Source organism: Urocitellus parryii, chromosome 4 (assembly GCF_045843805.1).
Source record: "Urocitellus parryii isolate mUroPar1 chromosome 4, mUroPar1.hap1, whole genome shotgun sequence".
NCBI classification, from domain to species: Eukaryota; Metazoa; Chordata; class Mammalia; order Rodentia; family Sciuridae; genus Urocitellus; species Urocitellus parryii.
The window spans coordinates 82,546,649-82,563,635 of NC_135534.1; the positions used below are offsets into that span (position 1 = coordinate 82,546,649).

A 16,987-nucleotide genomic window follows, 5' to 3' on the forward strand; every position below is an offset into this window, starting at 1 on the left:
GTCAGTAAGTTTCCTGAACCTGCTCTCTTAACCACTACGATGTTGTCTCTCAAAGGCAAGATTAAATCTCTGATATCTGTTCTAAGAAAGGCATATTAGAGGAACACATTTTAAAGATAGCCTCCTGGGAAACATGATACCACCCGTGGCCATGAGGGTATTTCATCGCCAGTCATGCATCCTGGGAAGAGAGCAAAATACCACTTCCTCATAACCCTCACTTCAACCCACTGAGTTTATGCGCCCCAGAGATATGTTACCAGGGATGAGACTGCCAAGCCAATATGAGTGTTTCAGTCAACTTTTTTTGCTGCTGTGAGTAAAAGATCTGGCCAGAAAAAAATTTAGAGGAGGAAAAGTTTATTTGGGGGTTCATGGTATCAGAGGTCTCAATCCATACACAGCATGCTCCATTCCTAGGGCCTCAAGGTGAGGCAGAATATCATGGCAGAAGAATATGGCAGAAAGAAGCAACTCACATGATGATCAACAAGCAGAGAGAGAAAGAGACTCCACTCCTCAGATACAAACATATACCCCAAAGTCACACTCCAATTCCCAGCTCCTCCAGCCACACCCTACTACTTCAGTTACCATTCAATTAATCCCTATCAGGTGATTAATTCACTGATTGGGTTAAGGCTCTCACAACCCAATCATTTCCCCTCTGAATCCCCTCTCACTGTCTCTCACATGTGAGCTTTTGGGGGACACCTCAATCCAAACCATAACAATGAGCCACCACATCTTTGCAACAAATTTAAATGAATATACAACATGGCACTTCTAAAGGGTCAGTGCATAAAAATCAGTAATATATAATAGCTGATGTTTGCATAATAAGACTTAAATTATAAGATTTGTTTTTGAGTTTCATTTCCCAGCAGCCCTGGGGTAGTTAAGTCAGGTTTTATCATTACACTCAGTTTACAATGATAAACTGAGGCTCAGAACATTTAGGTAGCCTGCCTAGGTGTGCACAAGTACAGACACTGTTCTTGCTTCTCAAAATCACATATTATTCCAGGTACATCTCTCTATAAATACTTCCCCTACACATCTGTATATACCTGCAAAGTATACAATTTGATTCACCAGGAAAATCATCTGGTTTAAAGGAAGGAGCACTGACTCAGGGTCAGGTGGCCCAAGTTCAAGTCAGCACTTGCCCAATTTCTGTGTTATCAAAGGAGGTAGCTTATTCTCTAAGGCTAATTTTTTTTTCTTCCTTATAGTGATCAGACCTTACATGTATCATGGGCTATAGAAAGAATTGAAAAAGATATTATGAAAATGTTCTTGGACTCTATGATGTACTGAACACATACAGACTTTATTAATGCAATCTGGTTTTCAACTTAAAATTGGAATAACATACCTGATAACTATAAATTATGTGCGTGACTTTTATTATTATTCATCAAAGACAGCAGAGATAGTCATGGCCAAATAATAATCTCAAAGTTACATTGATTTGATTCAGGGACTTAGGATGTGTAATTTTGTGATTTTTAATATGCTTTTCTCATTCAAATCATGCTTTGGATTTGTAAAGATAGTAAAACCATCTTGTGTTTTTATATTCTGCAGCCACACCTAATGTGAAAAATCTCTTTCCAATAATCTCCAAAATTTCTTGAACCCATAGAGGCACTTAAATGAGTTTGGCCATAGCTGTTCTTCCCAAAGGTCAGCATTCCTTGGGGCTGGAAGGGCTTTGACCTACATTCTAAGGTTATCTTTGACTGCCACCTTTTGAAGCTTCCATTACTTCTGTTTATGCTGCTGTATTTGGAGTTCCTTAGAAAGCAGATTTTACCTTGAAGATTCGGATTTCGTCTTATCTCTTCCTTCCACTCCACACCTGCTTATAAAAGGAGGGGGGGAGTAAATCATTTTTGCTAACGCTTGTTCCATGAGTCCTAGATCAAGAGCCTCCCTGGGGACGTCTCTCTCATGGAGGGCTACCTTTCATCCAGTTAAGTGTCATCTGCCACTTAGCAGGTGAAAAAAGCAGTGGCCCAAACCTTCCTTGTGTGTCTAGATTAAGGAAATGCTGAAACAACTGTACAGCATATAGATGAAGTGAGGCAGCAAGCTGATTCTTAAAATATAAGGTGCTCTATTAAAAAAAAAGAAGATAAAATCTCAGTATATGTAATAGTTGTGTGCCTGACAACTCAGGAGAAAATCAATTTTTGAAAATGGATTCCAATTTCATAGGCAGCAGGGAATTTTCTATTTAAAATAATCTCATGATTAATGCTCCTGAAATGAGAATGGCCATGTCCATTATCTATTTTTAAACTAGGATTTCTCCATAGCAAAAAAACATAATATTTGAACACATATTGGTTCACGTACATGTTACATATATTTATTCTTGATGTGTATGTCACTTGGATGCACAGGGAGATGATATGATGGAATGAATAGAATTGGCTCCATAGGACTAAATTCGGGTCTATCCTTACTCTCGTGACTTAGAGCGCATCCCTTAACATTTTCCCCATTGATAAACTAGGAACATTGAAGTCCATAAAATGAATAGGATACAGATTTATATACTATAAAAGGAGTACATAGCTGACATGGTTTTTATACTTGTGCATTCAAACAAAAAACCTGTGATCTTGGGGAGAATATAAGGGGCTTCACCTTGAAATCACAACCATAGGATGTTTTGAATATGGTTTTGAAATACCAGCAGAGGCAGAACAGAATTTCAGTAATTTAGAATTTAATTGGCTCTAATAAAAGACAGAGCTCTTACTCTACAACTCGCCCCCGTGGACACTTCATACCAAGAGCCTTTGTAAAGCAGGACTTGGCATCTACCCAGACTTAGCTTAGAGGAGCCTGCAGAACCCAAAGTGTTTGTGGTGGGCAGCATTGAACCAGCTCTGAGGAGACTTCCTATATTCGGGTTTCCTCCTGCTTTGATTCCATTGTACTTCTTTAGGCATTTCAATTACCATTTTGAACACAACATCTTTGAGAGTTACTTTGCTTTGTTTGTTAGTTCAGGAACTCACAAATGGCCCCAACTGTGGGAAATAAAAAGCAAATGAGGAGAAGGAAGTCTTTTACAGGGAAACACTTGTTCTGACTGTAGATTAGGCTCAGGACAAAGCAAGCAGAAAGAGGCAAGCTTTTCAAGAGCACATCAACTTTGAAACTTCATGAAGGTCAGGGCAGGCTTGCTGGCTGGAAAGGCTTTTTCATCAGTTAATATAACTGCCTCTGTGAACACAAATATTTTAGCATCTTGAGTAAGTTAACTTGAACTTTTTAAAGGAAATAGTTGGCATTCAAAGAAATCTGGTATGGTTTTGCACATATGTTGAATATAGAAACAACACCCAAACTCTGCTGGCACACCTCTCAACCCTTTTTGTAGCACAGACTTTAGGGTAGAGTTCATCCCATATCTGTGTCATTCCCAAAGGCAAGTCATCCTGGCCTGGGAGTGATAGCACTTTCCTCTCACTCAGAAAAGGATATCTGTACCAAAGTGAGTGACCATGTAGCCACTTGTAAGGATAGCCATGGTCGAGCTATATTTATTTTTTAAAATAAATAGCTTTCTGGAATATAGACAAATGCTAGCATATTATTGAATGGAAAATCATTAGAAGTTCTCCTATTAGGATTAAGAGAAGAGCTTCACTATGCCCACTACCATTTAATATTGTTCTGTAAGTATCAGAAAATGCAATTAGACAAGTTACCATATGCTGTGTCCTAGGAATTATCAAGGAATAGATTAGACTATCTCTAGTTGCAGTATGATTATATAGCAAAAAAAAAAAAACTTGAAAGAATAAATGAAAAAACAATTGCAAATGATAAGAAATTTCAGTAAAAGAACAGGTTATAAATTTAACATATATTAAATAGCATACATATACAGTCAGAAAAATTAAAAAATTGAAAAGATACACTGATGTTTTACTCAGTTTTTTCACTGCTGTGACTAAGAAGAACAAAACCTAACAAGAACAATTAGAGGAGGAAAAGTTTATTTGGGGGCTCATGGATTCACAGGTATAACTTCATTGTTTTGACCTGTAGGAGAGGCACAACATCAAGGCAGAAGAGTGTGGCAGAGGAAAGTAGCTGAGGACCTGGTACCAATAAGCAGAGAGAGTTCCCCTCACCATGGACACAATATATATCCGTAAAGCACATGCCCAGTAATGAACTTCGTCTAGCCATACCTTACCTGCCTGCAATTGCCACCCAGTTAATCCCTTTCAGAGAATTAATACACTGATTAGGTTAAGGTTCTCATAATGCAATCATTTCACCTCTAAGCTTTCTTATATTGTCCTACACATGAGGTATTTTTAAAATTTATTTATTCTAATTTGTTATAAACAATGGCAGAATGCAATTTATTTCATATTACACATATAGAGCCCAGTTTTTCAAGTCACTGATTGTACACAAAGTATTTTCACACCATTCATGTCTTCATACATGTAATGATGTCCAACTCATTCCACCATCATTCCTACTCTCTTGCCCTCTCCTTTTCCCTCCCTCCCCTTTGCCCTATCTAAAGTTCCTCCATTCCATTCCTCCCATGCCCCCCCCTCCACTCCCATTGCTATTATGAGTCAGCATCCTCATATCAAAGAAAACATTCAGTCTTTGTTTTGGGGGATTGGCTTACTTAGCATTATATTCTCCAACTCCATCCATTTACTTGCAAATGCCATGATTTTATTCTCTTTAATGCTGAGTAATGATCCATTGTGTATATATACCAAAGATTCCCTATCCATTCATCTATTGAGGGGCATCTGAGTTGGTTCCACAATTTAGCTATTGTGAATTATGTTGCTATAAACATTGGTGTGGCTGTGTCCCTGTAGTATGCTGTTTTTAAGTCCTTTGGGTATAAGCCATAGAGTGGGATGGCTGGGTCAAATGGTGGTTCCATTCCAAGTTTTCTGGGGAATCTCCATACTGCTTTCCAGACTGGCTGCACCAATTTGCAGTCCCACCAGCAATGTATGAGTATGCCTTTTTCCCCACATCCTTGCCAAAACTTATTGTTGTTGTTTGTATTCTTGATAGCTGCCATTCTGACTGGAGTGAGATGAAATCTTAGAGTAGTTTTTATTTGCATTTCTATAATTGCTAGAGATGTTGAACATTTTTTCATGTTTGTGGATTAATTGTATATCCTCTTCTGAGAAGTATCTGTTCAGTTCCTTGGCCCGTTTATTGATTGGGTAATTTGAGGTTTTGGGGTTGAGGTTTTTAAGTGCTTTATATGTCCTAGAGATTAGTGCTCTATCTGATGTGCTTGTGGTAAAGATTTGCTCCCATTCTGTAGGCTCCCACACATGAGATCTCATATCTAAACCATAACAATTGAAAATGTGATCCCTCTTAGGATAGCACATCCTTTAAAAAGTGCTCAAAACATATTTGAAGCAAACTAAAATATCCCAGAAACGCAAAACAGTAAATTTAAACAAATAAGAAAACATTCTGTGTTCTTGGAGAGAAGGACTACATTATAAATAAGTCAGTTCTCCCAGAGTCAATCTGTACTTTTAGCATAATTCCCATTAAAACACCATCAAGTTTCTTTCCTGTGCTACATAAGTTGATTATAAAGTTTTTAAGGAGGAACAATAAGCAACAATAGCCAAGAAACTAAGGAAAAAAATAAAAGAGGGCTTATTTCAAACACAAAACATATCATAAAGCCTCTATAATTAAAACATTTTGATATTGGTACATGAAAAGACGGATGAACCAAAGGAACAGAATAGAAAGTCCAGAAATATACTAATTACATATGTGAATTAAATATAGATTAAAATGGCTTCTCAAATGAATGGAACGTAATAGTCCTCCAAAAAGTAGCATTGAGATAAATGCACAGCCATGTGGAAAAAAAATCAAACTGGATTCATTCCTCGCATAATATGCCAGGAAAAATTCTGAATGAATTAGAAATATAAATGAAAGAAAAAGGAAATATACAAGTGCTATTTTTTTCGGATGAGTTTGTTCATCTATAACACAATATTACATAGAATATTCTAAACTGTAGCATAACACCCAGAAATACAGCCAGGCACTATGGAACATGCGTGTAACCCCAGCTACTTAGGAGGCTGAGTTAGCAGCATTGCAAATCCAAAGGAGCCTGAGCAAATCAGTTGGACCCTGAATCAAAATTAAAAAGACTGTAATTTCACAAGTACCAATGAATGAATGAAGTAACAAATAAATAAATAACATTCATAAATAATAAGGGAAAAGATTGATTTTTTTCACCTAAAAAAATCACTATGAGCAAAATAAAATACATGAAAAAACTGAAAATACATTTGCAATTTTTATCACCAAGTTTCCAAAAATAAAGAAGGAAAAGACCAGCTAAACCACAGAAGAATGGGCTGATAAAAATAGTTTAACAGAAAAAGAAATGCAAATGACTCTTAAATATATAAAAAGATGCTCAACCTTACTCATAACAAGAAAAATGCAAATTAAAAACTACACTGAGATGTCATTTCTCATCTATCAGATTGACAATAAAAAAATCCAAATCTTTCCACATACTGTTGCCAAGATTGTGAGAGACAACCATTCTTATATATTGTTATGGCAATGCAAAATGATAAGTCTTTGGAAAGGGAAAATACAGAAATATCTAACAACACTATAAAAGTACTAATCCTCTCATCAAGCAATTCCAACTCTAGAACCCAAACATATGATAGCAAAAATATGAAAAGACATGGACACAAGGCTCTTTTGCATACTCTAAGAGAGAAAATTGGAAATATCATAAATGAATGCCAGTAGAAGACTAATTAAATTAACAACAATACATCTGCCCATTGGAAGAGTATCTCTATGCTGCTGTATCATTATCTGCAGGATTCTCAATAATATCACTATTGACATTTTGGATTAGATTATTTTTTGATAGTGGGGATTGTTCTGTGCACTGTAGTATGCTTGGCAAAATCCCTAGCCACATTAAATGTCAGCAATATCCTTTTGTCCAGTTGTGACAATGAAATATATCTCCTGATACCTCCCAAGTGACATTTTTGCTACATGTCCTCAGCAAGAAAGATTCATGTCCAATTGAGGACCAATGCTAATTTTATGTTAATTCTAAATGTAATGTTACTGCAATGTGATGAAAAAGATTAGTAGGGAAAACCACATAAAATAAGATTATATTAACAAAATAGTTTAACAAACCATAAAAGTTTTTACTTTAAATTACCAGTAGGAGAATAAGGGAATAGGATGAATGGAACAGGTATATAAGCCAAATTTCTTTGAATATGCAATTTTTGTGAAACTGAGGTTGATACCTTTTTATATAGAATAAGACAAAATTAAATGTTAAAAAGGCAAGTCTAAATTTTGAAAGTAAATGGAAGCAAATGTTGTCAAATATATATCTGGTTAGTGGCATGTCTTCCAAAGAAGAATTATTCTAAGTGACTTTAATCATACTAATTTGACTTCACATTCCTAAGAACAAAAAGAACTGAAAAATAATATTAAATTGTTTTCAATGACCATAATTGCAATGTAATTATAATAACAATGGTGGTCTTGTTATTCTGGGACTTTTGTGTATGAGTTCCAGATAAAGCAATGGCTAATTATGATGAAATCATTTAATATGAAAAATGTCATCCTGTCAGAGAAAGGAGAAAAAAATGTAAAAAATAATGGCCTTGAGTAAAACTTGATGCTCTATTTTTGAAATGGAAACAGCAGTATGAACTCATAAAATATTTGTTTTAAAAACACTCCTTTCCAAACTGTGTCTGATGAAACCCCAAACATGTAGTAAATCCAGTAGCAATGAGAATTCCTAGCACTGGATTGTGATCTATCAATATCACCATTTCTAACTAAAAGGAAAGCAATACTTTTTGAAGAAATGGATAATTTAGAGTTGGGACAGAAAATACACAGATACCTCCGGAAAAAAAATTATCAGTAGCAATTATCAGAAAGCAAGAAAGTTCTGGAGCTGTGTCAAAAAAATCTTGAGAGCCAACCTGAAGACACTCCCACTGACCAAGAAAGGATTATCCATGTAACAGTGAATATAATGGCTGCAGTGGACAGAAAAAATACAATGTGATTAAAGTCATGACATATAATGTTTTTAAAAATACCTCAATGGCTACTTTTAGAGATGTTAAGGAACCAATATCTTATTTGTCAATAATAGAGGGAAAGAATTAATCCTTAATCCTGCCTTCCTGATATGAAGTATATTCCAGAATAACCAAATAATGGAGAAATTTCTATTTACAGAACTATCCCAGTTACCAAAATAGGAAGGGACCACAGAATGAGAAATCACCTCTTGAAATTTTTAACAAATTTGTGTTACCTATGTAATGATCATCATGGCAGCTAGCATTACAGATTTAGAGGAGAACCTGATGTCATGCATTTCCAGAAGGAAATGTACTGTGCCACTGTTATAGGATATTTGTAAAAAAAACAAAAAAACAAAAAAAAAAGGAAACTGGACCTCAATCTTATTGAGTCTCCTAGACCAAACTGCCAATTTATAACAAATACAGGGAACAGACGGATGTGCAGAACAAAACCATGGGGATGCTATGAGCAAATTTCAGACTGCAAACTAAAGAGGAAATAGCTCAGTTTCTTCAAGACCGATAATGATCCATAAAAATTGCAAGGAAACAGACTGAAATAGAAGTGATAAGATAAAATGAAATTAAAGGACATATAAACTGAATGCAAAATTTTTTATTTTGTGTATCTTGATTGAAAGAAATTAATATATACATGAATAAACACATATGTACATAAACATGCACAACAGGATTAAAAACCATTGAAGAAATATGATACATGAAATATTGGTATTAAGGAATTATTGTTTTCTTTGTTTGGATATAATTATACTCTTGTATGTGTTTGTGCATGCGTGTGTTTCTGTTAATTCTGACTCCCCATAATTTAGGGATATATATATATATACACACACACACTAAAATTATATAATAGCTAGAGTTTTCTTTAAAATAAAATGGGGTACCAAGTGAAGATAAATAGGAAGCTAAGATGAAACCAGATTTGCTACATGTGAATCATGGTCAGAACTGAGTGATGAATATTTGAGCATACATTAAGTTATTAGTTTTATATGCACTTAGAAAAATTTTATAGAAAAATGCTTTCTGAAAGAAAATAACTTGGAAATATTATATTTTAGCTATCATTAGCACCATGTTCTTGAATCCTCCTGTCTTAGTCACCTTGTTCACTGCTGTGACTGAAAGACCTGATAAGAACAATTTTAAAAGAGGAAAAGTTCATTTAGGGGTTCAGTGTTTCAGAGGTCTCAGTCCATAGACAGCCAGCTCCATTCCTCAGCGCTTGAGGTGAGGCAAAACATCATGGCAGAATGGTGTGGCAGAGGGAAGTGGCTCACATGATGATCAGAAAGCAAAGAGAGATTTCACACACCAGATACAAAATATATACCCCATACCCCGAGGGCACACCCCCAGGGACCCACCTCCTGTAACCACACCCTACAGGCCTTCAGCCCCCTCTTAGTTAATCCCATCAGGGAATCAAATTCACTGACTGGATTAAGCCCTGTAACCTATCATTTCACCTCTGAAGGTTCTTGCATGGTCTCACACATGAGCTTTTGGTGGACACTTGCTATCTAAACCATAACACCTCCCAAAGCTGTCAATGCTACCCTTGAGAAGCTTGACTGTGCTGTGTCCAGCTCTGTTCCTTCTTCCCTTTCCTCTCTTTACTTCTGCTTTTCCCATTCTGTGACTGCCACCATGTAAGTCCATTATGAGAAGAAGCCCATAGAAATAAACTAAGATAATAGGAATTTACCAAGAAGGTCACCTTGTGATCTTTTCCATTGTGCCTCAAATAATTCCATGAAATTATCACCTTCTGGTGGCTGTCTTGTCTGTTCAATTAATAGTGAAGATATTGATCAGCTCATTGTTTATATTCCTGATAATGTGAATTACTAATTACACAGGTTTTTTTTATAAGAGAGCTTTCTACATGTTGAGATAGCTGCTAGGTGTTATGATTCAAAGACATGGGGGAAGTGAGGAGGAAGGAGCCTCTTTTATTAACAATGAGTGAACTGGCATTAGTGATCACTCTTGTCTTCTTTTAACTATAGGTATTTATTAAAGTGCTGGATAATAATGATAATGGCCCAGAATTCTCTCAGCCTCATTATGATGTGACGATTTCTGAGGATGTGCTTCCGGATACAGAGATATTGCAGATTGAAGCCACAGATAGAGATGAGAAGCACAAGCTGAGCTACACTGTCCACAGCAGCATCGACTCCATCAGCATGAGAAAGTTCCGGATCGATCCCAGCTCTGGTGTGCTCTATACTGCTGAGAGACTAGATCATGAAGCCCAGGACAAGCACATTCTCAATATAATGGTAGGTAGGGGCAAATGGCTAATATGCTGTCCTGACAGGATCACTAACCTTTCAAGGCACAAGAGTCTTCAAAAGTACAGGGCCCTTAATTTTTGTAAGTAGTAGTGAATTTGACTTTTTCACTGCCAGATTGCATTTACTTTTTCCTTTTTATTTCAATAAAGAATTACTGTTGTTAGATAGCAGCTTCATTTTTTTTGCTAAGCTGAAATATTATTCAAGTTTTGCAGACACTGGCAGACAAGAAAATTTTGCCAACAGACTGGCTTGACAGGGGAGGAGTAAGCCATATTCCCAGGCTCTACCACTGGTTTGCATCCAGAAGATGTGTGGAAAAGTTGAGAAGTCTGTCACAAGGGCACTTACTTATCCAGCCTGTGCAATTCTCAGTCCCTGAAAGCATTTATAGACCCGATTGGGTACAGTTTGTACTGCCTTTGAACCTAGAAGTGAATACTGGCACACAAAGAGATCTCAACACACTCTAAAGCCTGTGGAGAGTCTTAAGTCTCAATTTGTGTTCAAATTAGGTAGGAGAAGTAATTGAAAAGTAGAGATTAATAAGAAACTCTATGGCCTATAATCTGTTCCTTTAATGATCCATGAACCCCATGGGCAATGCACAGCCACTGCCTAACAGAGCCCTGCATTCCTTAACACCTAGTAGGATGACACAGACTTAATCTTGAGCACTGATTGGCTTTAAAACACTCTAAGACTCTATGAATTCCCAAGAAGCAGCTAAAAGTAATGTTGCACTAAATGCCACTTTTCCTTCCCAAGACTGGAGAGTTTCCTGGGCAAGAGGAAATTTGAGTGTCATGCCCTCAGTTGTGGGTTCCAGCTAAGGCTCCAGGGAACTGAAGGGGTGATTCCCAGAGGTCATCTGATCCACCCCCTGGCCTTCATTCATTCAACAGATGATATTTTTTGAGTACATACTGTGCACCAAGCACTATTCTAGGCACTGAAGACACAAAAGAGAAAAAGTCTCTGCACCCTTGGAGCTAACAGTTGAAATTGACCTAGATGTTAATAATTCCAAAATAAAGAGTTCACCTTGGTCCTTGGGTGTGGATACACCAGTCTACAGAAATTCAGCACACTCATTGTTTTGATTTTGCATGTGTTTTCTTCAAGGGCAGAACCTGTGCCAGTTACTAACTCCATTCTCATGGTTTCTCAAGTCATTTCTGTTTATTGTTTGCTTAACAAACTCAGAATTCAGTTTGGTCACCCTCTACCAAGTATCATTTATGTAACTGAATATTTAGAGCAAACAAATCCTTTATGCTGCCTTTCTCCAAGCTAAACCATTTTAGTCATGTTACTTATTCCTTCCAGGTACTATTTATGAAACCCCCTTCTCTTTGATGGCTCTTCTCAGCACATTTTCTAATTTATTCACATTTCTGTGAAGTTATGCAGCCTAAAATTGAACAAGCCAAGAATACACATTTAACTAGTACTGTATCAAATTATAGCAGAACCATGTGGTTAAAGTATTGATTGTTTATATGCTTCAGCCATATGCAACCAGGGGACATTTTAAAGCCATCAAGCCAAGTTTTTTGATGGAGTTACAAGAAGGATCTCAATTTTAGAAATTGATTGTAGTCATCTTACCAGTGGTCAGGATTCTCTCTCAGCTCTGGGCCTTTGAGTATATTGGATCTTCTTGCCTCAAAGTGCCACATGCGATGATCACCACCATTTTACTACTTCTACCTGTTCTTGTCACTTCTTCCAGGAAGCTGAATGTTAGGTTAGGCTCTTCTTACTGCTTATTCTGAGGGCACATTTAGGTAACCCATGCTGGCACTTATCACTGGGAACTATACCTGCCTATTTAATTATTTGTAATCCCAAATTGACCCTAAGCTTCTGGAGGGTAGAAGCCATATCTAATTTACTACTGAGGCATCAGAGTTAAGCAAGGAACTTGTTGGATAATAGATGACAATAAATGTTTGTTGAATGAATGAATGGCAATGCCCACATTGTATTCATCAATTCCACTCTTTAGTTTCTCCTTTAGAAGAGCCTCTGTCCACCATTCCATGAGCAGATATTAATACACATAACAAGGGGAAAGTGGCTGTGCAAGGGGTCCCAGAGCAGAATGCTGTGTTTGTGATATTTTTGATATCAAGGCATTGATTCTGCAGACACAGGCTGAACAGAGACTATAGGACAGGCTTCCTGAGCAAAAAGATGATGTAGCCCCTGCTCTTGATTTGCTTACCATGTTCTTGCTTGGTAATACCATTGTTAATTGAGCATGTATACTAAGTATCTGGAACTGGGTCAAGAACTGTGTGCATCATCTTTTTTTGTTGTTGTTTTCATCACAGACATAGCCATTGAGTTCTTTGCTGTTTAAGAGTTTAGTCCTACTGCTTCTTGTATTTTGCCTAAAGGTCAGAGATCAGGAGTTTCCTTATCGAAGAAACTTAGCCCGAGTCATTGTGAATGTGGAAGATGCTAATGATCACAGTCCTTATTTTACCAACCCACTATATGAAGCATCCGTGTTTGAGTCGGCTGCTCTGGGATCAGCTGTTCTGCAAGTGACGGCTCTGGACAAAGACAAAGGGGAAAATGCAGAACTCATATATACCATAGAAGCAGGTGAGAGCTGTTACACGGCATAGATTACAGCATAATGCATGGCATTCAACCTCAGTAGTATCTATCACCATGGTGAATTCAGATTGATACCACTGAAACATCTCTAATGAAATCTTGGCCAAGCACCACCCATTTTTTTGTGATAATGGTGCATAAAGTTCTTGGCGTGTCAGTATTATGTCTTCCATTGTTGACAGCAAGGAGAGTTTCCTTCCCTGTGTTCAATCTTGGGTTTTCCTGGAATGAAGAAGAAATGTGTAATGCATTCTGTGGCTTTTTACCCATGGGCCAACAAGTCATGGTTTCAGACTAAAATAACCAAAGCCTCCTTCCTGTCACCTGAGGGCTGCTGGGCTGTTGAACTGAATCTTATGTGCCTTTGTTTACTTGTCAGTAGGTGGGCTGTGGCTTTCAGAATCCCTACACCCTCACAGTTAGCACAATTCACCTCACTGGAGGCAGTCTGAGCAGCAGAGAGTTTGGTAGATATGGGGTCTGAACTACCTGCTTAACCTGACAGATAAGTAAGTACAGGCTCTTGTTTTGTTAAATTTGAGATCTTTTAAAATCTATTTAACACCCATAGTGTACTGATGGTTGCAAGACCGTAGTGTACTGTTGGTTGAAGATCAATAGCTAGAAAGCATCTATGACAGAGAGATTCATGTCCAAGGAAGAGATAGAACTGTGAGCCTGAAAATGACAAATACCCTTTGTCTGCTCTATTTTCCTTATCCTGTTCTATCTTTTTCAAATATGCAAGCCACATATTTCCAAAACGTTTTGCAACATTATGTCTGTTGTGCATAATGCCAAATGTAATCTCCTTTTATGCCAGTGATAGATATGCCTTCATTTAAACGTAGAGTATTTTTGTGAGTAGTTGAATTAAAATAGGAATGCTAGAATGACAGTTTTTGGACTAGAAATTTTAGAAAAGGAAAAGCCAATAGCCTTCTTAAAAAAAAGTTTCTATATCAAATGATAATCTAAAATTATTCCCTGTATTAGGTGTCCACATTTTATGAGTCTATTCTAAGCTTGTGCGCTCTTACGCACTATCTCTATCTCTCTGTCTCTCTCTACGTCTCTCTCTCTCTCTCCATATGTGTGTGTATGTGTGTGTGTATGTATGCATGTAAAGAAAAGATGTTAGTCCATGATAGTCAGGTTCTGTGGAATTTTATTTCAGCCTAAAGCTTGACCAGTATTTAGAAATGCATTCCTTATTTATCAAGGAAGAGTTTTATTATTTAATTATGCGATCCTTGCTTTTATGGTACCACAAAAATATATGGAAAATTCTCAAAATTTTTTTGAGAATATGTACATGACAACACAGTTGTCACCTAATCCAACAATTCTTTTTATTCTCTGTATGGTTTTCTCTGAGCTTGTCTTTTCTCTTTCCCTCTATTCATTCATGCATGTACATTGCTTCATGACATTGTGATCATTTGGATATGAAGTTTTATTTCTATGTCCTTGTCATTTTCTAAACATTTGTCTAAGTGTCCACTTGCTTTTTATATTTGTCATTTAAACACAACTTTTACTTCTCTTACTTAGCCGAAGAATCTTTCACCTAATTTGGTGTTCTCAGGGAGTGATTTACTCACCATTCAGCTGAAAAGACTGCTTCTCTTATTTTAACTTCCATGATTGCAACATGGTGCTCAGTTATTTCTTTAATAACTGACTAAATCAAGAGAAAAGTTATTTCCTTAAAACATCCGAATGTTATATATTACTAAAAAAAAATTAAAGAAACCACAGGTTTATTCACCTGATTCAAAAATAAAATATTCCTGTGGGTTAGGGAAATCCCATATATATTGAAAACCTAAATCTCCAGAAAACTAAACTTTTTTTGATATCTCAAAAAAGGTGATTTTTGTTGAAGTGGGCACCAAGCTAATGAGAATTACAACACAGGCAAGAAATCTCTCATAGACATTGAGACCTTCACAGACTCAAAGACCTACCTTGAGCCTAAACTGGTCCTTTCCAGATTATAGAAAGAAAGACAGATCACAGGTGCTTCAGTATTTTTAGCACATGGTCAGTGGTTGTGTAAAATGTTATGTTTTATTTAACTTCTCTCACAGACCTCCGATAAGCGAGATTTTTCTCTATTTAATGATGTGCTATAAATTCCCTCTCTCTTGCTTGGCCTCTAAAGTAACTACAGAAGCTTTATATTTTAGTCTGAAGAACTGAGTTTTGAGTTTGAATAGAATTTGAGGGCAGCACTTCAGGACTTATTTTAGCCTGGGTTTTCTGTTTGTTGCCAATGGTGATTCTGAAGTAGCACAGCACAAGAGAGACACAAATAAGAGTTGAGTTAGAACATGGCATATTGGATCCCAAGGGGATAGAGAATTAAAATTCACTTTTGATTTACATCTCCTCCCAGTCATTTCAACAAATAATTATCATGCACCCTCTTTGTGTCAGACACTGTGCAATACATCAGATAATATGAAAAACACAGCTTTTGCCTAGTTGCCAAAAGTCTAAACGAAGCCATAGATTCCAAGAAAACAAGCAAGTAGAGATTCCTTTTCAAAGATTCAGGAATAGAAGGAGAGGATATGCAGGAACGGGATCTCAAGGAAATGGGTCAGTGTATTGAAGAGAGAAAGAGAACCTGAAGTATGAGTCCAGAATCCTGAGAGGGTATAACAAGTGGATCAGTTTCCAGGGGATAGCAGGGCCATGAAGTTCAGGTGGAGGTCAAGAGCTGGATCACCTTCATTCCTGCTTTAATGTATGTTGCTAGGAATGAAGAAATGTTGCTGGGGCTGGTACAAGGAAGGATTTGTCTATAAACTCTGAGGTAGGACACCATAACCAGTGAAGGCAGGAACTTGGCTCAGTTGCTGTCCCTGGAAGGTGACCATTGATAAAGTGAAATGACAGCTGGCTCAAATGTTGGATCTATGCCTGATTCCACTGTGCTCATCACTGAAAATGTAAAAGCTCACCCAAACATCATTAAATTCTGTTGTTGTCATCACAAAACGATCATGTTTGGTGGCAAAGTGAAAAAAAAAATCATGCTGACATCAAAGATGACATTGTTTAATATCACATTGTGGGGTTGGAATTAAATTGGCCTCTCTATTTGATATGCTTCCTCTTGAAAAGTGTTTTATTGAAGTAGATTTTATAGGAATATGACCTTTTGCTTTATGGACATGGAGATGTTTATTTAATAAATATACACCAAGAAGTGTAGACACAGCTGTATTTGCTGTATATTTCAATAAGCATATCACAACGACCCCTAAATCCAAGAGCCTATCTTAATGATTTTGACATTTAAATGGTTTATACGCTTGCCATACTACAGTACTCAAAAAGAAGGAAAGATCTAGCTATAGTTGAGTAACCAGGATCTTTAAATGTTGATTTAAAAGAGTTTAAACACAAAATAAAGGGTGTTCTTATAAAAGCGTTGGAGAGTCCAAGGAGGGAAAACATAAAGCAACTTGGGAAAGATGTAACTTCACACCATCTACTATTTTTGAGCTCCTGCCCCTACCCACCTTCTTTACATTCTTCAGATCTTTTGTTTCTTTGCTCCTCTTTTGTTTCAGTCATCCTCAACAATCCCAGATTCCAAATTTTTTCATGTTTTAGAGGTGGTGTCATGGCCCATAGCTCTCCCCATGCCAGACCTGGCAAAACAGGTCACCATGTCTTTGTTTCATAAGGGTTTTGATTCAAGTTCTTGGGTTTAAGGCTGCTCTCAAGTGCTTAGTGAGTAGAGTGGCTACAGATTGGAGCAATGAACTTGTAGTATTTTATGTCTTCTTTAATGTCTGTCTGTACCTCTGTGTGTTCAAGGGCATGGGAGAAGGTTAG

At 37.0% G+C, this 16,987-nt stretch overlaps 1 protein-coding gene across 2 annotated transcripts in view; it reads left to right on the plus strand.

Moving 5' to 3' along the window:
* Fat3 (FAT atypical cadherin 3) overlaps positions 1–16,987 on the plus strand; it is a 484,288-nt gene that overhangs the window by 380,286 nt on the left and 87,015 nt on the right. For both annotated transcript variants that reach the window (XM_077797747.1, XM_026396113.2), the window contains exons 7-8: positions 10,211–10,486; positions 12,907–13,117. In XM_077797747.1, the coding sequence (XP_077653873.1) occupies positions 10,211–10,486; positions 12,907–13,117 (487 nt within the window). The remainder of the gene's footprint in view (positions 1–10,210; positions 10,487–12,906; positions 13,118–16,987) is intronic.